Source organism: Choristoneura fumiferana, chromosome 11 (genome assembly GCF_025370935.1).
Source record: "Choristoneura fumiferana chromosome 11, NRCan_CFum_1, whole genome shotgun sequence".
Classification (NCBI taxonomy): domain Eukaryota; kingdom Metazoa; phylum Arthropoda; class Insecta; order Lepidoptera; family Tortricidae; genus Choristoneura; species Choristoneura fumiferana.
Window position 1 is genome coordinate 12,823,215 of NC_133482.1, and position 18,446 is coordinate 12,841,660.

At 37.8% G+C, this 18,446-nt stretch overlaps 4 protein-coding genes across 9 annotated transcripts in view; 2 read left to right on the forward strand and 2 right to left on the reverse strand.

Annotated features, from left to right (window-relative positions):
- The window catches only part of GluProRS (Glutamyl-prolyl-tRNA synthetase), a 64,870-nt gene that overhangs the window by 34,171 nt on the left and 12,253 nt on the right, over nucleotides 1-18,446 (forward strand). The window contains exons 14-18 of one of the 2 annotated variants that reach the window (XM_074094600.1): nucleotides 13,744-13,941; nucleotides 14,430-14,642; nucleotides 15,017-15,217; nucleotides 16,126-16,326; nucleotides 17,416-17,604. In XM_074094600.1, coding sequence (XP_073950701.1) covers nucleotides 13,744-13,941; nucleotides 14,430-14,642; nucleotides 15,017-15,217; nucleotides 16,126-16,326; nucleotides 17,416-17,604 — 1,002 coding nt within the window. The remainder of the gene's footprint in view (nucleotides 1-13,743; nucleotides 13,942-14,429; nucleotides 14,643-15,016; nucleotides 15,218-16,125; nucleotides 16,327-17,415; nucleotides 17,605-18,446) is intronic. The other variant, XM_074094601.1, reaches the window with a different exon arrangement.
- On the reverse strand, nucleotides 22-3,184 carry LOC141432826 (allergen Tha p 1-like). The gene is made up of 2 exons (XM_074094616.1): nucleotides 2,962-3,184; nucleotides 22-329 (listed from the first exon to the last, which is right to left on the reverse strand). Exons 1-2 carry the CDS (start codon nucleotides 3,143-3,145, stop codon nucleotides 148-150), a joined length of 366 nt encoding a protein of 121 aa, XP_073950717.1. The 5' UTR covers nucleotides 3,146-3,184; the 3' UTR covers nucleotides 22-147.
- Nucleotides 354-2,955, forward strand: LOC141432819 (uncharacterized). Its single transcript, XM_074094605.1, has one exon. The coding sequence runs from the start codon at nucleotides 859-861 to the stop codon at nucleotides 2,416-2,418; it is 1,560 nt and encodes a 519-aa protein (XP_073950706.1). The 5' UTR covers nucleotides 354-858; the 3' UTR covers nucleotides 2,419-2,955.
- On the reverse strand, nucleotides 4,229-14,737 carry LOC141432820 (uncharacterized). 5 transcript variants are annotated; one of them, XM_074094611.1, is made up of 4 exons: nucleotides 14,675-14,737; nucleotides 8,890-9,315; nucleotides 7,099-7,272; nucleotides 4,229-5,363 (listed from the first exon to the last, which is right to left on the reverse strand). In XM_074094611.1, exons 2-4 carry the CDS (start codon nucleotides 9,277-9,279, stop codon nucleotides 4,683-4,685), a joined length of 1,245 nt encoding a protein of 414 aa, XP_073950712.1. In that variant the 5' UTR covers nucleotides 9,280-9,315; nucleotides 14,675-14,737; the 3' UTR covers nucleotides 4,229-4,682. The 5 variants fall into 5 exon arrangements, with proteins under 5 accessions (XP_073950712.1, XP_073950710.1, XP_073950711.1 ...); XM_074094609.1 differs by lacking the exon at nucleotides 14,675-14,737 and adding an exon at nucleotides 11,309-11,606; XM_074094610.1 differs by lacking the exon at nucleotides 14,675-14,737 and adding an exon at nucleotides 11,287-11,606.

The window sequence follows — 18,446 nt, forward strand, 5'->3', positions numbered from 1 at the left end:
AATAAAGTAATACGAAGCATGCACTGTAATTCAATGTTTTATTATTATTATTTTATACAACACATACCTACTTAGTTTTTGACATCTTCTCAAACACGTCAATTTTAATAGGTGAGTAGCTATATTTTTTATTCGCGAAAATCCTGTTCAGTTCTTGAGGAAATCTTCGAATGCCTTGTGGTATTTTCCAGTAGGATCATATTTAGCAACTAGTTTCTGCCATAGATCAGGATGCTTCGCTTTCAACTCGTGGACCAACTTCTTTCCGACTGTCTTCTGCTTGTCAGTGCACTTCGCGCAATTGGTTTCCAGAGCTTCGGGCAGTTTTTCTGTCAAAAAAAAATTTTAAGGAAAAAAAACCATAAAAATAATGTTCTACCATTTTGAAGTCAAGAGCACTAGCCAGCAAGAGTGGTAGAAGGAGAAACCCAATAGATAGTATGTAGGTAAGATCGACAACTGTCTATTCATGCTGGCTCGTGCTAGGCACCGACTCCAACCAAGTCAGAATCTGATAGGTGGATATTAGACTGTTTGTATATTAGACTTGGAGAAATGGGACCTAATTGGAATAATTCCATTCCAAAAAAAGTTTTATATATTGGTTTATAAAATGATAACCTCCTTTTTTGAATTCGGTTAAAAAGGTAATCTCATCTCCTTCGTATCTATTGTGAATGTCAGTTACTTCAAATCACAGAATGTAATTAATAATTTCTTAATGACAATGACAGACAATAAAGATTCATTGTCAAAAACATTTTGTATATTACATAACAAATATTTCTAAGCGTTTATTGTAAGGGTTTTGATTAAGCTTATATTTATTAGGTGATTTTAAGACCAAATCAAACGAGAATGCCAATTGATTGTGCAAGAGCGCCCACTGGCGGCAAGGGTAACGTTGGAATGTTCATCGAGAGAAGCCCGATGGTATGTGCGGCAGGCATAGTTACAGCTCAGCCTTACGACAATGTGCTAGACAGTCTCAAACATTATCTACTTAAAGATGAAGTTGATGCACTTCTAAGTGACGCAATCAAGCCAGACGCAAAACCAAGACCCCTTCCACCCTTGCGTCATTTGCCACAAAGAGACAAGCGCAACGCTGGACCTTTTGGAGAGGTAGCTGAACTAATCAAGCCGCCTATAAAATCCAAGTTTCAAACTCTAGTAGAAGATCTAAAATGTACTTCGTATAGTTCTTATTGGAAACCCCTCGGACAGGTCCGAGATCCAGTTCCCAATCTGCCAAAGGGTTTTGATGTATATGGAACAACGCTCGGAAAGGCTCCAACACTCGGAAGCTACTCTTTGTACGATGTTGTAATGCCTAAAAATCCTCCACCAGATAGAACACCTAAAAACAAGCAAGCTGGTACTCAGGTTGATCGCAATTACTGCAGACCAGCTTATAATCCCAACAAAATATTTGGCAAACGAGTCAATGTTGATCCAAGGGGAATTTACATGAAATGTTGCTTAACCGATGACAGAGTAATGAGTGGTACGGCTTTAAAGATGCCTTTAGAAGTAATACAAGTGACCTTTCAAGAAGAGAAACAAGCGCGACTGGGAGTCCCATTAACACCAAATAACAATATTAATAACGTTCCTGAAGGATACAGCTTTGGAGTTCTAAAACCTCCTGATAATCTTCCCGAATGCCTTACGACTTGTGAAATGAATCCGGGCAGAGATTTCTTTAAGAAATGTCTTGGTCACTTGAATTCTGTGAGAATTTTTTTGAAAAAGCGCTACGAAGCTAGTTTTTTCAAACATTTTTACTTGTATTTGAGATATCACGACAAATCTAAATCTGGTTGGCTTCCAAAGGAAATTGTTTACGAACTGTGTGCTAATAAATCCATCAGATTCAATCCTGACTTAATTGAGCCCTTGCTCTCTTTATGGAAAGCCTTTGATGGCAAAGAAATTAAATACAACTCGTTAGTCCTCGCTATTAACTTTACACAGCCGTCTCCTGAACTTCCTAGGATTTGGGACATACCAGACAATTGTATTGATTTTCGTACAACTTATTCAGAAATGGTGAAACCTGGCCAAGAGGTCGGTAAACGACATATGGCGGGCCTGCCATCGGGTAGATATTTTGATAAAGATTATTCTGCGACGCCAAACGATTGCTGTAAGGCAGTTACCGCATATCTTCCTCAAGAGTCTGATATGAAATCTTGCTTATCCCAAAGCATTTTAACCATACTCGGAGTTAGTCATCGAGACATGTACGCCAAACGCGACAAAGCAACCGTCAAAAGAGTCTTCGAAGCAGCAGGCGAAAAGTTTCCGGACGATTCTTTCGAAAAAGTTTGGGAAGCTGCTAAGAAGAATCATTCGCAGGGCTTGGTTTGCTACGAGACTTTCCGGCGAGCCTTAAAAGAAGCACGCGGAGAATAACAATAATAGACATATTTAATCATATTTAGAGTTAATACATAGTTTTAAAGGTAATACTAATAATAAATAATAATAAATGTTTATTTGACATAAAACAGTTCTACAAGACTTGAATACTTATATCAGACTCCAAACTAGGCTGAGCCTGAATCTTGGAAGTCCGCGAACGCGATTTATCAAATACATAGGTTTCTTTGCCTCACTCTCAATAACTTACACTCAGAGTAAAGTGCATTAGTTAGTAGGATGCCGAAAAGGTTTCCTCGGCTAATGCTTTGAATCCATGCTATATTATAAATGCGAAATTGTGTTTGTGTGTTTGTCCGTCTTTCACGCCGTAACGGATCGACGTGATTTTTGGCATAGAGATAGTTTATGGGCCCGAGAGTGACATAGGCTACATTTTATCCCGGAAAAATGCACAGTTCCCGAGGGAACAGCACACGATAACCGAATATCACGCGGGCGGAGCCGCGGGCAAAAGCTAGTATATAATATAATTGTTACTTTAGCATAATTTAGTTTATACATGATAAAGCATACCTTTAAGTTGTTTCACTTCAGCGGTACAGGGCCCTTTATCGATGAGGCAATTGGTGTAGGCCACCAACAATCTCTCGTTGTTAAGCACATCCGAAAGATCAATATCATCAAAGGAATCGTCGTATTTCCTATCCGCTGCCACCACAAACGCGGTTAAGCACAAGACCAGAATAGCAGTCTTCATCTTGCGTCGTCTTCCTGGTTACTGTTATTGACATATTTGATTCGTTGTTTATATAGCAAGTCAACTAAGAAAAATTTATGTTCTCGGAAAGCTAGACACTATGGTCACGTTGTGAAGTAATTGTCAGCAAAGTTGATATAATTGCGCATACTAATAAGCTTCTGAGTACTGATGGCTACGTATGTGTCTGATACAATCAATATAGCTCAGACTGAAACGACATAATTGACGCATTTCAAGGAAGGATTTGATTGCGATTATTATATCCATATTGGAGTTCCTACAAAGAGGAAGAGGTTGCTAACTTGAAACAGCATTAAGTATTTTATTGACCAAATATCCTACGAATGTTAAGGTGATTATGTCAATAATGGTGGTATAACCATTACACTTTTTAGGGTTCCGTAGCCAAAATAACAAAAACGGAACCCTTAGTTTCGCCACGTCTGTCTGTCTGTCAGGTCTGTCTGTCCGTCCGTCCACGGCTTGCTCAGGGACTATCAATGCTAGAAAGAAATTTTGTACGGGTATATATGTAAACTATGCCGACAAAATGGTAAATAAAAAAACATATTTTTTTTAGGGTACCACCCATATACGTAAAGTGGGGTGTTTTTTTTCTCATCCAACCCTATAGTGTAGAGTATTGAAGGATAGGTCTTTAAAAAAAATAGGGGTTTGCTAGGACGATTTTTCGATTCATTGTTTTTTTTGCGAAATATTTCTTTTAAGTGAAAATTTTCATTAAAATCGAGCGTCCCCCCCTCTCAAATCTAAAGCGGTGGGTGGAAAAATTTCAAAAAATACAGTATGGTAGTAAGTTTATCAAACTTTCAAGGAAAACTATAACGGCTAACTTTGCTTGAGAATTATTAGTAGTTTAAGTGTAAATAGCAGCCTAAGGTATAAAATATACCTAAACTTGAAAAATTCCGTATAAAAAACGAAATCCTTAGAAAAATATTACTTAATTTTTTCGTGTCCGACACGCTCTTGGCCGATTTTTTCAAACATTAATCAGCATTTGACCGGCTTCATCGTAAAAAAAAGAATTAAAAAATCAACTCTTTAATATATTGTACTTAATTGGTTTCGATTATGAATTATAGATCTATCAACTAATTAAATCAATTAATTACTAGGAACTTTTATAAGGTTGCAACTTGATTTTTTAGTTACTTAAGTTGAAGTAGGTACACTTACAATCTAAGCATAATATGATTAACATACGACAAGCATTATTTTAATTGTTAAAAAATTATCGTTTCTTAAGTAATCGTATCGCTACATTGATACACTTAAATTAAATAAGACAAAGTATATTCTTAGAGGTACACCTAAAGCAAAACAATAATCTGTTCTCCATCCAAACGTAAAAATTCTAAATAAAAAACTTACTAAAATAAAACAGCACAGAGCATTCATTCAGATAGGTGGGTTAAGAAACTTACAGTATTTGAAATATGGAAGCTTCAATATATCAATTGGCAAGAACTGAAAATATTTATTATAGTTCTAAAAACCTTTCATAGCCTAGCTAAGGTTTTTCAATCTTCACAAAAACTTCGAAATTTTCATTTATGTCACAAGAATTTTCATTCTCACGTTTGATATTCTCGGTTTTAATTAAAATATTGTTGTTTTCGTTGATTTCACTTCTGAAGCTTTCTCGATTGTTAATAAAGTCTTCATTTTCACTTTCTTCTTCGCGTTTAATATTTTCAACTTTGATATGATCGCTACCATTAATTTTTGACGTAACAACCCGGCCATTTTGCTTATTATAAATATTATGCTTATCATGATTCTTATTTTTATGCTCTTCGATGGTTTCAATATATGGTGGGCTAGCAGGGCTATATTGGCCTGCTTTTACACCATTTCCTGTCTTACAATATTCATGTATGTCTTCATTAATGGCCAGCGTATTTGTTGGATCAGATGGACTGTACGGACTTTCTGTGGGTTTAAAATCTATGTTCATATAATTTATCCAATCGGGTGTCTTTATAGGAGAATATGGTCCGCTTACATTGCCCATGTAACCAGGGCTAGTTGTGGGTGAATATGCTTCTGTTTCGAGCGGTCGGAGTAATAGTGTTGACGTGGAGTGTAGAGACCCTTCACTGTATGTACTTGTGGCTTCTTCACTCATGATGGGGGTGCTAGACGAAAGGGCTGAGTATGCCTTTATAGGGAAGAGAAATTGGTTCTCACGCTGAAAAAGAAATGTTAATGGGTTGGCTTGATTAAACGCTCAGTGAAGTCACGCTTTAGATGCCGTATCAAAGGATGCAGTACACTTTGAACACCGATCAATGTATGGAAATATTTGTTAAACATAATTAAACATTTCCGAAAAAAAAGTACAGGGGTATTTAGTCAACGAACCCAATAATCTGCTGAAATTTTCAGGAAGAATTTTGAAGTATCACAGTTCCCAAGGGAATAGACCGATTTTGATACGTTATTTTAATCGAAGGCTATTTTGAACTTATCAGGTTACCTGATAACCGAAATACCTAACCAAATTAGAAAAAATAAAAAACACCTAACATTTTCATTTCAAAATTGAATCTGTAAAAACGGTCTGAACCGATTTTAATGAAACTTAGCTACGAATCTACTACTAGATCAAAATAGCAGATTCGTAGCTAAGTTTCATTAAAATCAGTTCAGACCGTTTTTACAGATTCAATTTTGAAATGAAAATGTTAGGTGTTTTTTATTTTTTCTAATTTGGTTAGGTATTTCGGTTATCAGGTAACCTGATAAGTTTTACATATCATTTCGTATGTGTCACAGTGAACATAATTTAATAACATAATTGAAACGCGTTTTATAAGGAACCATGATTCTAGTTATTTGACCTTAACTAAGCAATGAGTTGAGGCTTGATACATAAATTGTAATGACGTAGATCAATTCCACTCAATGCTGCTTGGCTAGGCATATCGGAACGGAATTTTCTAGTTGTGTAATCATAATCATTGTAATAATCACTGTATACAAAGCTTGTGAATTACCTATATCGGGCGGAACACGTCTGATTGGAATTTTCTTACAGACTTTGATCGACGCTTCGTTTAGATTAGCTATATAGGTAGTCAACCGCATATACCCCACTAAGCTTGTATAAGCGCCTCGCCTAGTATACAAATTATATAACGTTTTCAGTTATTTTGCTGTTTAATTCTATTCACAATCAATGCTGCGGCCCGCGGTTTAGATGACGCGGGAAGTATCGTGTGATATGAGTGAAATATGTGAGGGAGATTTAAGTTCTTGTGTACTTATTCATTTCGGAGATCTCGGATTTTATCTTATTCTGCCACATTTCAATTATGACAGTAATTTTTTAAACGAATTAAATATGTTTTGTCGCTTATATTTCAAGACTTGCCCGCACTCGGAAGCGCAGCGCATTTTCGGCCGCAGTTTTTGAGTATTTTATTTACAGGGTGTCCACTACAAATCCAAAAAAAAATCCCTGACTCCCTGACTACATTTCTAAGTTTCCCTGACCAATCATGTACATTTCAAAGCAGGTTATATGACACTTATATGATTTTTTTTAGACCTAGACTCGATAATGGGAATTCATTGACTGTTTTTATGGTGCCACTCTTTAATACGTCGCCCAGAACTGGAACGAATGGTGTCAAAATATCGAGCTAAGTTTTGGGAAATCACGAGTTCAGTCCGGCGCCCTGGGCGGTCGCCCCACCGCGCCCTACCCTAAAGCCGCTACTGACCTTGAGCTTCCCTGACTTTTCCTTGACTTTCCCTGACTTTCCAGAAAGTGGACGCCCTGATTTATGCGTAGTAGCAGACCTGCGGAGCTAAGTGTATTCCTTTGCATCTTGTATCTAAGCCACGCCTCGTACCGATTGTTTGTTTTATTTTCAATATACTTAACGCCTTAATATGCTTATAATTATAAAAAAAATAACCTGTTTCGTTCGTTTAATAAGAGTGTCCAACTCGTCCACAGAACTGAAACTTTTATCGCTCACATCTTCATAGGAAATATCTACTGAATCTGGCAAAGGACCCGAAGACACCGGTGACAGCATTCCGCTTCTTTTGATCGCAAGTCTCAGCTCAGTTTTCCTTATTCTGTATTCCTGAAAATATATTTATGTATATTGTGTAAACTTCATGGTTGGGCCTTATAAGGCCAGGAAGCGCCCGACGCTCGGATCGCCAGGCCGCATTGATGCAATGCAACAGCGCGGGGAGCGCGGATACTTATCTACCAGGCCGCTACCCGCGCCTTGGACCTCGTACTTCACTCACATACAACTACCAGACCATTCGCTACTACTACTATCATCAATGTACGCGCTACGCTTGCACTTTCGTTGTAATTCCACGCAGTTTCATGATTGTACCTATAATTTTTTTATACAGTCCGGTCTGCGTCTTTCAAAAGGAACCATCAAGTAATTACTAAAGATCTAGACTAGACTAAACACTACACTATACTTAATTTTTTTAGCATTAGAAAAAGGGTAAAAAATCTTGACTTGGTCTTTTTATTGAAAAACGTTTTAAAAAAAAAACAGTTAATATTATTTATGGTACCAAAAGAGTTCGGAGTAGCCCGTCATCTACGAATTTTTGAGACGGATTATAGTGAGGCTTTCCCGCGCCTAAAAACCGGTGTATCATACTTAATTATTCATACAATGATCATCATTATTAATTTAAGAGCTTAGCTCTTGTCGGTGGAGTAATCGCCACTCTTTTCGGTTCTCTGCCAGCGTTTTCAGCTCCTGATACGACATGACATTGACTTTTTCCTTGGCTTGATCTATAAATGACCGTCTCGGCCTTCCCCTGCCTCGCTTGCCTTCTATTCGCCCTTCCAAAATAGTTTTTTTTGTAACTGTCATGTCGTATCAGATGCGCCAGCATATTCCCTCTCCTATTTTCAATCGTCCTCAACAGCCGCCTTTCCTCTTCCACCAACTCTAAAAAACGCGATACAATGATACGCTATGTAAAATAACACAACCATTTAAATAATGACACGGGTATTGTGCCATAATTAGACAGTAAACAAATAATTTTCGAAGTTTGTTTTTATCAAACAGCTGGCAATAACGAGCAGGCGCGTCACCTGTAAGTGATCACCGCCGCCCATGGACACGTACAGCATTATTAGGACTGCAGGTTCGTTGCCGCCCTTGCAATAGGCGATACACTCGCCTTTTGAAGGTACAAAAATCATAGCTAGATGGTTAAACCCCAGCAGTGAGCCCATTCCATATTTTACACGTGCGACGTAAAAAGGATCGTTTAAACCGTTAAAACAGTGGAAGAGCACCAATCATAAAACCGAAATAAATAAGAACTGCAGCTGCAAAATAATCTATTGTTTGTTAATTGTTTTATTGCTTTATTGCCTAGCAAGCACGTGTTACCTCAACAAAACCGAATGTCGGCCACATGAATGGTTTTAAGTGATCTTTTGTTCATTTTTTCACGGAATTCATGTGCGAAATTACATTGCAAATTTACCACGAGTTTTTCGGTTATCGTCGACTTCGTGCCTAGTTTCGGCAAATTTTCTGCCCAAACCTGAGCTCCAATTAAACGCCGAAACTCGCCGAAACCGAAACTTACTTGCCGTCAATAATTTCACATAAGTAAAAAATTTAGGCAACACTGTGGGTATCGAGTTGTTACGGCGGCACGCCACTGCACCTAAGATGCCTATAAGTTCAAAACTTACTTACTCCGTTGCTTGCTGTCCTGCAGCATTCCGTTCCAGAAAAGCAGTTGTGTCGCGTACAAACAGGCACAATTCTGTTGTAGTAAGCTTCCCTCTTACATTCATTTCTAGATGTCCTAATAATTGAACTTGGATGTATTCTCTTCTTTTCCTTCTTAGGCACATTATTTACATTGATGATACAATTAAATTTTGTCTTCTTCACGTTTAGTTTTTGTGTAATGTAAAGGGTTTCCATATTTTTATTATTATTTTTTCCCAATTTCACTTTTCGCTTGTGGTGCTTTTTAGTTTTTGGCTTTTTCAAGTTTTCTTTGACTGTAATTGTTTCTTCTGCATCATCAATAATGATGATTTCTGGTTCGTCGTTTATTTGATACTTTTTATAGTCCATTATTTTGTTGTGGGATAAGCTCTTTGTTTTGAATTCCTTGGAAAAAAAAACGCATTATAACAAATAACTAACATACCTATTTAGGGCACCTGACCACATGTGGGACACACTAAATTAATGGAGGGGGAGGGGTGTAAGTCAGGGGGCAAATGCACCTATAAATTGTCCCTGTGATTTACAAAAAAACTTATTTTTTTTAAATTTAATATGCCTTTTCTTTTGCCGCATCCGCACCTGATTTACTTACAGTAAAGTCACATAATAAGTGACTTGCTTGTTTGCAATCTTATCCTACTAACGATAAATAATAATAAATAATAAAACAAATAAAAAATAAAGATAAATGGATGGATGGATAAATGTGAAGGTTTGTGATGTTTGGATTTTTGTTACTCAATCACGCAATAGCAGAGAGATAGTTTATGCCCCAGAAAATTGCAGTTTCTGCGTAATAGCGAGAAATGAATTTTACGCGGACGGAGTCCTAGCACCAGCTACCTTAAATAATAAAAATAAAATTGAGTGACACCCAGGGACAGTTGCCACATAAAAGGATTGAGGATACATAGCCAGCTTGACGGGCCAAGATGGAACACCTCTTGAGCCAGTACAGTTACTACCAGCATTAATATCTGCTACAGCGGAGGATGCAAAAATTTCTAACACAAGGAATAGGGTTGTATCAGATATTTCTGTTGTGTCAGATATTGAAGCTGATGACAGTACAATAGCTTTTCTGGGTGTCATATCCTTGCCGTAACACAGCAGTGTAAATACTGCTACTAGATGGCAGGATTGGCAAGATTGACATTGAGCTGTGTAGCTCTGTTTAACTAAAGATGGAAATTAAATTATTCACTTCTCACTTCCAAATAATAATGTCCCTATTAGTCTAATGAAGTTTGCTAAACTTTGAACATAATAAAAATGTTAAAAATACATTTCAAACATTGCATCATGGACTTATTCTGGAGTCATAGTTAGTAAGCCTCAAGTAAGCATATTCATGGAAATGCAATTAAACATTATTTGATTCATGTTGCTTAACTAAACAGAATGTTGTTTATAACAATGCATATACTGTGATATGACTATACAAGCTAGTACCTAGCTGTAACTTTATCCACAAAACATTAGTCCTAGTTAGTAAATATTTTTTAGACCTTTATTTAAAGGGTACATACCTACTTAAATATCTACTTGGTTAATATATGTAACAAGAAACACTTAACAATTATTATAAAGTAGTGGGTAAAAAACAATTAGAAGTAACTAATTAGGTAAATATTTCTTTCACAGAATACATTGAGCATGATGCACCAAAGCCATCAATTTAATACAATACAATTACTCTTTATTGGACACCACAGTAAAAGTCCTGCAGAAAACAAGTAGAAAAAATTACAAGATAGGTAATAGGCAGCCTTATTGCTTCAGAGCAATTTCTTCCAGGCATGTTATAGCAACAAAAAGAAGTAAGAACTGGATTTCAATAGTTCAAGGTCATTAGTGAAAGATTGGGTTCACATAGGTATAGTTTAGCACTTAAAAGTTTAAAAATACAATTGCCATACTATGATATACATTTTTACAATTTACACTCAATATTAGCGGTTTAATTACCGATATTGTACACTGCATAATAATTTCACGTTACCTGTGTAGGTACTTTTAGCTGCAATTACCTCGTCGAGTCGTGTCGTGATATTGATACCTATCTGTCGAGTTTTTAATATAATCGTAATAAGACTGATATTTATTTGTGCCTATTTTATTACCTGTTGTATCTATTTAAACTTATTTATTATGTACTCCGATCGTACCCGACCAAATGCGATTTTTTAAGAGAAACATGAACTTTTTTTCGAATTCTACTTTACGAACGATTAACTTCAAAATAAAGGGATCTTTTAATTACAAAAGATAATAGTTTTAAGTAAAAGATAATAGTTAAAGTAAAAAATTCGCGGCTTTCAACCCTTTTCGAATTCGTTTGACACTACTTACTTTTGACACTTTAGATACTCACCACCTTATTTCGCACTTGTCGTCATCTGCGTTTTGTTAGGCAGGTATACTTACACAAACTGTTTACAATATTTTTTATTCGGACTAACACCGGTTTTTCACTTCTCTAATTACGGGCCATAAGTAAATGAAAAATAAGTTGTATAAAACTTCGATTTGTTTACTTTTTGCCGATAGAAAAAATTTACTGACACACCATTTTGTATGGTATGTCTAGTGGTCTAATCTCGACTGCAAAATTTTAAATACGATGAAACGGTTCGAGAAAAGGTATGTAGTGCCCCGCCTTCTTTATTTTCGTATTGGTGGGGGCACTACTACACCGTGCTCCACGAGTCTACCAAAGGAGTCTGTCTACAAGTGTGACAAATAAAATGATGAGCACCTCTGCGCTAACCTTTTTCCAAAAAAAACGAAAACGTTTTGAAAATGAAATCTAAGAAATAAATGCATTAATTTTAAGGGTTCCATAGTCCTACAAAGCAGTCCTATATACTTCGTTTCGCCATGTCAGTCCGTCTGTCCATCTATCCGTTGGCGAGCCATAGCTATAGCTTAGAGACTGTTATTAATGTCAGGAAGCTTTACATTAATTATATTCCACTTTCATTTTTTTTTCACACTGGACTCAAACTTACAAATAAAAGGAAAACACAGGTCAATGAGCTTTACAAGTTAACTAGTAGTACGTAGTACCTAGACGATATCAAACTTAATATTGAAAAATTATGTAAGCATTCGTACGGTACCCTACACTCCGCGAGGCGCTAACGCATTTGGCCGCTTTTTGTATTCATGGGTAAACTTAACTTTAAACATAAATAACACTGTCTTGAAAATGAAACCCTTAAAGTGGAAACAAAGATCGTTCTGTAGAACTCTTTTTATGCCCTTTTTAGGGTTCCGTAGTCAACTGGGAACTCTTATAGTTTCGCCATGTCTGTCCGTCTGTCTGTCCGCGGGTAAGCTCAGAGACCGTTAGTACTAGAAAGCTGTAATCATCATATCAGTCACGCCGACAGTGGTACAATAAAAAAAGTAAAAAAATTTTTTAGGGTACCTCCCGTAGACGTGAAGTGGGGGTGTTTTTTTTTCTCGACTAACCCTATGTTGTGAATAGGTCACACCCACAATATGGGTATATTGTATATTGTGGGTGTGTTGGATTGGTCTTTTAAAACCATGGGGGGTTGTTAAGACAATTTTTCTATTCAGTGATCTGTTTGCGAAATATTCAACAGCCAGCCTAAGGTTTAAAATATACCTAAACTTGGAAGATTCAGTACACAATACGAAATCCTTAGAAAAATATTAAGTATTTGATTTTTTCGTAATGGCTACGGAACCCTATCCTGGGCGTGTACGACACGCTCTTGGCCGGTTTTTTTAGAGGACAACACTTGTAAGTCTTATAACAAAAACAAGCTCGTCGGCTCAAGTGCTCGGCTCTCATGCCCAGTTTTATTTTATTTTAATAAGTGCTTCACACATGCGTAGGTAAGTACCTACCACAGATAGAAAAAATATTCCCGCTGAATACCTATGTAGCCGATTGCAGCCGATATTTACGCTGGGTTTTCATACTACGAGTAGATTAGGTATAATAAATAACCCAAGTAGCAATAAGTACCTGCCTATGTTTTCGGAGCTTCAATGATGCATCATAATATCTCCTACTTTGGTTGCCCCGCAATCTGCAGCTCCTACGTACTAGTAGCCTACTTATTATAAAGTTGTTTTATGTTATGATTGAACGATACAAGCTGGCTGGATAACTTTTGGAAAGTTTTAAATATAAATTCACACATTTTGGAAATATTCAGAGACGCGAGCCCGGGTAAAGGTTGTGCCACGAGAGTTGAATGAATGATAATTTATTCGCTGGATATGGTTACAACAGACAACAGGTGATATATACTTGGTTGGATAGGTATTTAAGTAACTAAATGTAAACAAACTTCGGAAAATTGTTATACTGTGCTTCGGCTGCCAGATATATATTGGTACCTAGATTCAAGGATTTAAAACATTTTACTTAGCTATCATTGTATTGTAATACAAACTAGACTAGTGTATTTCAATACAAAAATGAAAAATTTTAGATAGTTTATTGGGGGAATTTCAATGTTTAGGACATCAATTGACGTTGTTTTGTTTACATAAGTTAAATACCTATCCAAACCAAGTATAGGTGGGGGTTGAAGTTACACACACAGCCTACAACATGTCGTGTAATGACAGCAGGCTTTTGACATTTACTCGTTCATTTCATTCTCCTTTTGTGCAATCAGTTCTTTTTATAGCTGTGTGGGTAATCATTCACTTCAACTCAGATAAGACTACAACTCAGACAAGTTTCATAATATTGTTGCTTCATAAATTAATGTAGGTCATTTTTTTACCATAAATATATTATGTATTTAAATATTGTTTCAGCCCAAACCAGTACAATCTGCACAAGCCAAACAACCCGTGTCAGCAATCCCCGATGCGGCCAAGCTGGGCGACGACGTGGCCAAGCAAGGCGAGTTGGTGCGCTCGCTAAAAGCCGCCAAGTCTGACAAGGCCACTGTCGATGCTGCTGTCAAGACACTGCTCGAACTCAAGGCCAAGTACAAGGCTGCTACTGGCCAAGTAAGTAAATGTTGCGCCATGTTTGGTGGGATTGTTATTCTTTTTATTTATAATCTGCATAAGCCAAGCAATCCGTGTAAGCAGCCCGTTACGCGGCCAAGTGAGTGACAATGTGGTCAAGTAGGGTGAGCGGGTACGCTCACTCAAAGCCGCTAAGACTGACAAGGTCACTGTCGATGCTGCTGTCAAGACAATACTCGAACTCCAGGCCAAGTACAAAGTACAAGGCCGCTTGGCTGCTACTGGCCAAGAAGTTAATTAATAGTAACATTACAGAATACATAATGTTGTGTATACCTAGTCACCTACCAGGCGAATCGAATTACCGCCAACGGTATTAGTAACAGTCACAGTGTACTCTTTCGAGTGACAACTGTTCTCGTTAAGTGCGAGGTGCAAACTAAGCTTGGTCGTGTTATAATCTGTTGTTGAATCAATCGTGATAACTACTCTATTTAATTTACTGAAGATATTGTTATTTGTTTAAGGATTGGAAACCTGGCGCGACTCCGGCTGCGGCTGCTCCAGCGGCCCCGGCCCCCGCAGCCTCGGGTGACGCGGCCAAGCTAAGTGATGACGTGGCCAAGCAGGGTGAGCTGGTACGCTCGCTCAAGGCAGCCAAGGCTGACAAGGCTGCCGTTGACGCGGCCGTCAAGTTGCTACTCGAGCTCAAAGCCAAGTACAAGGCTGCTACTGGCCAAGTAAGTTTTTATTATTATTTAGTAGCCGTTACCTTCAATTTTGTATTAATTTTCTGGGCTAAAAACTGCTTATCCTATGTCCTTCTTAGTCTCAAATTAGCTCCACACCAAATTTTACCTAAATCTTCAGCGGCTTAACTTAAGCCTGAAAAAAGATAAGGTAACAGACAGACAGAGTTACTTTCGCATTTATAATACATATTAGTAGAACAGTTGGATAGTGCGGACGTAAATTCTAAAAACTTTAATTTTAAATTTACTCTTAAAATTTGACTAATTGTCAACGGATTATTTTAATCGAATTTCACATATTATTATTATATTTGATCTAGTATACCCATCAGTATGCTATATTAATACTCACGAATCACTAGGATTGGAAGCCTGGCGCAGCCCCTGCCGCGGCCCCCGCTCCCGCAGCGTCTGGTGACTCGGCCAAGCTGGGCGACGACGTGGCCAAGCAGGGCGAGTTGGTGCGCTCACTAAAAGCCGCCAAGTCTGACAAGGCCACTGTTGACGCAGCTGTCAAGACCTTACTCGACCTTAGAGCCAAGTACAAAACTGCTACTGGCCAAGTAAGTATACTGAGAAATTTAATATATTTAGGACCCGTTTCATACGACTCAATGTTAAGTTCCTGTTATTTTATGTGATATAAAATAAAATAAAATAAATATCATGGGACACTTGACACCAATTGACCTAGTCCCAAACGGCAACGGATAAACATACTTATATAGATAAATACATATTAAAAAAAAAACCAAGACCCAGGTTCTCTAACCACTTGGCCATCCAGTCGTAAAATCTCTATTTATAAATATCTTTGTTTGATCGAATTAATAATAATATAATAATTTAAAATACTAAAAACACGCTATAATGCTAAATCAAATGATAATAAATCTGCGTGATTGCTCTATAATTATATTCTATGTATCGTTCTTGATCGAAGTACACCCTAAGACTATTCTCACAGGCCCAAATATGGATAGGTTACGTTGTTCTTTGTTGGAGCTCCAGTGCCCGTGAAGTATGTATGTATGTATGTAAACTACCGCTAAAACTCGATAATAAGCGTTTTCCCAGAAATAAGACCAAGATAGATCGATTTGTCATTCCCGAAAACCCCAACATACTAAATGTCATCGAAATCGTTGGAGCCGTTTCCGCGATTCTGATTATATATATATATTTATTTGTAAATATACAAGAATTGCTCGTTTAAAAGTATTAGATAAAATACAAAAATAATATAAAAAAAAAACAAAACACGAAGAGTACAAAGGCGAACTGATCCCTTTTAGGTTATGAAGTCTAGTGCTTAAGGACAAAAAGTTAGCTTAGCATAAAATAAACCATCTTGACACTTTCGCTTGAGCTACCTATGTCAAGTATTTGCCAAGTAACGGTTTAGTTACTTAATTTCGCTTTTGGAGATCGGGTAGCTTTTATGCGTGTATCAGCTCTAATTAACATGTAGGACTGGAAGCCTGGTGTAACCCCGGCCGCTGCCCCAGCCCCCGCGGCGTCTGGCGACGCGGCCAAGCTGAGCGATGACGTGGCCAAGCAGGGCGAGTTGGTGCGCTCGTTAAAAGCCGCCAAGTCCGACAAGGCCACTGTCGACGCTGCTGTCAAGACACTACTCGAGCTCAAGGCCAAGTACAAAGCTGCCACCGGCCAAGTAAGATATCTCTCTAGTTAAAACAAGTCTTCTTATTCATCGATCTATAAGCTAGAAAATTTCAAGTCCGTAGATGTTAAATCTCTGGTTTTGACCACTTCCTGCAACGTAAATAAATTGGCTTTTTACGAACTTCTTATGCAATTAATAGTGAAATTTTACTCACCTCCAGTAGTCAAATTGACTTGTGTTATTTTGTTTTGAGTTCCCGCAGAATGTCATAATCAAATCCCGTTAGTAAAGAAGCTTATGTTAAAATTATATTTTTAGCTAAATCTTATTTAAAAAAATATTGTAACGTAAAGATCAACAAATGTTTGTTTTAAACTAACTAATGGCCTGAACTGCTTCGAGATGGTACTTACGGCCGTGCCGCTTTTTTGCTCGACTTGGCGGGGGCACTACAGTGCCCCCAGATACAAGGCATAGTTTTGGTTATGCGGAAAAAGGTTTATTAAAAAAAAAAGCATAAAATAAAAAATAAAATCGATATGACCTTGAGTCTTAAGCTCGTGTCAAGGAATTCAACTAAAATGAACAGCAATGGATTTTAGTTTAATCTATTGTAGTTTTTATTACGTCACAACATGACCCAATATGCGGTAACAGTTGTGTAAATAGTCATGGCACGTTAGCGGTTATCGAATCAGTCAGTGCTTGCAGCCAGTGCCTTTAGATTATAAATTGTTCTTTTTAATTTATTACTTTGACTAGAGAGGAGGTTGGTTTATTGTTTTATATTAGTTGCTTTTAAATTATCCCAGAATATTTCAGTAAATGATTGAAAATATTTGAACGCATTGCGTAAAAAAAACATAGTTATTTTATTAAATCTTAGATTTTGTTGGCTATGCGGTTGGAAACGAAAAAGATTTTGGGATCGCCAGACGGAATTGGAGCCCGCACCTCCTGTAGGTTTACATATACCAACTAGACCACCAGGAATTTGAACAACCAGCCAAAAAATACGCTGCTGTTCGGGTATGCAAGCAATTACGATTTTCAGCTGGTTTTTCGGATTCCCGGTGGTGCGGGGTCAAAATCTGTTGGCGATCAATTTTTTTTAATTCTGTTATTTTGATTTTAAAGGACTGGAAACCCTCCTCCAGCCCCGCGCCCGCTCCAGCCCAGGCGTCCGCTACCGCTCAAGCTGCCGCTACCGCCCCAGCGTCCGACGGCTCTCAAGTGGCCGCCGTGTTACAGCAGATCACAGTACAGGGCGACAAGATACGAAAATTGAAGACCGATAAGGCGGCGAAGCTCGTCATTGATGCTGAAGTAAGAATTATTCATATTTGTTTTTAATTTAATAGAAATAAGTATGTAAAGGTTAACAATCAGGGGGGCTAGGTATAGGTGGTGCGACGATAGTTGAAGTGAATGATTACACACACAGCTACATGAAGAACTAGACTAAAGGAGAATGAATGAAATGAATGAGTATAAATGTCAAAATCCCGTTGTCATTACATGACATGTTCTTGTGTACGCGACTTCAACTCTGGTGGCACTCCTTTACCACGAAATTCGAAAATCGAACTTCGTGTCGTACCGTCCCTCTCACTCTCGTATTAAGTAATATTAGCGTTAGTGGCACGGCAAGATACGAAGTTCGAATTTTGCACTTCGTATGTATATAGGGAGGGTCAGATGTTGTTACAATCGTTGCGGGCGTTTAGTGGAACGTACCATAAGGTGCCATATTGTCGCTCGTCGCTCGTTTGCAGCGATAAATCTGGTCACGTGACCCCATTTTGAATGTGATTTTGAATTTCCCGCGACTCAAAAAAGTAGCGATTAGTCGCCGCGTCGAGCAGCAGCGACAAGATGGCTACTTGCAGAAATGATCTTGGTTAGTCTCATTTAGTAGTGGCAGTGGTACAAGTAAAAGAAATTGGAGTGAATGAAAAAAAAAACAGAGTGTTTTTGCTGAAATTGAAGAAGTTTTTTTTTTCAGCGATAATGCTCAATATTTTCAGCTTTATCGCTACATGTCACGTGACTAGATTTGACGTTGGAAACGAGCGTCGATGTGGCCGCGCCTTAACACCGCTTTCTGATCTCATCCTACACCGTGCTACGTAAGTGGGCCGCTATATTGCCAACTATGAACTCCGGAC

What these genes read in the sequence shown, in the direction of transcription:
- LOC141432819 (XM_074094605.1), top strand. Translation starts at nt 859, where the DNA reads ATGCCAATTGATTGTGCAAGAGCGCCCACTGGCGGCAAGGGTAACGTT.
- LOC141432826 (XM_074094616.1), bottom strand. Translation starts at nt 3,145, where the DNA reads ATGAAGACTGCTATTCTGGTCTTGTGCTTAACCGCGTTTGTGGTGGCA. An exon ending in TGAAGTGAAACAACTTAAAG is followed by an intron (nt 330 to 2,961) that starts GTATGCTTTATC and finishes TTTTTTTGACAG; the next exon opens with AAAAACTGCCCGAAGCTCTG.
- LOC141432820 (XM_074094611.1), bottom strand. Translation starts at nt 9,279, where the DNA reads ATGGACTATAAAAAGTATCAAATAAACGACGAACCAGAAATCATCATT. An exon ending in GCAGGACAGCAAGCAACGGA is followed by an intron (nt 7,273 to 8,889) that starts GTAAGTAAGTTT and finishes ATATATTTTCAG; the next exon opens with GAATACAGAATAAGGAAAAC. An exon ending in TTATTAAACGAACGAAACAG is followed by an intron (nt 5,364 to 7,098) that starts GTTATTTTTTTT and finishes TTTCTTTTTCAG; the next exon opens with CGTGAGAACCAATTTCTCTT.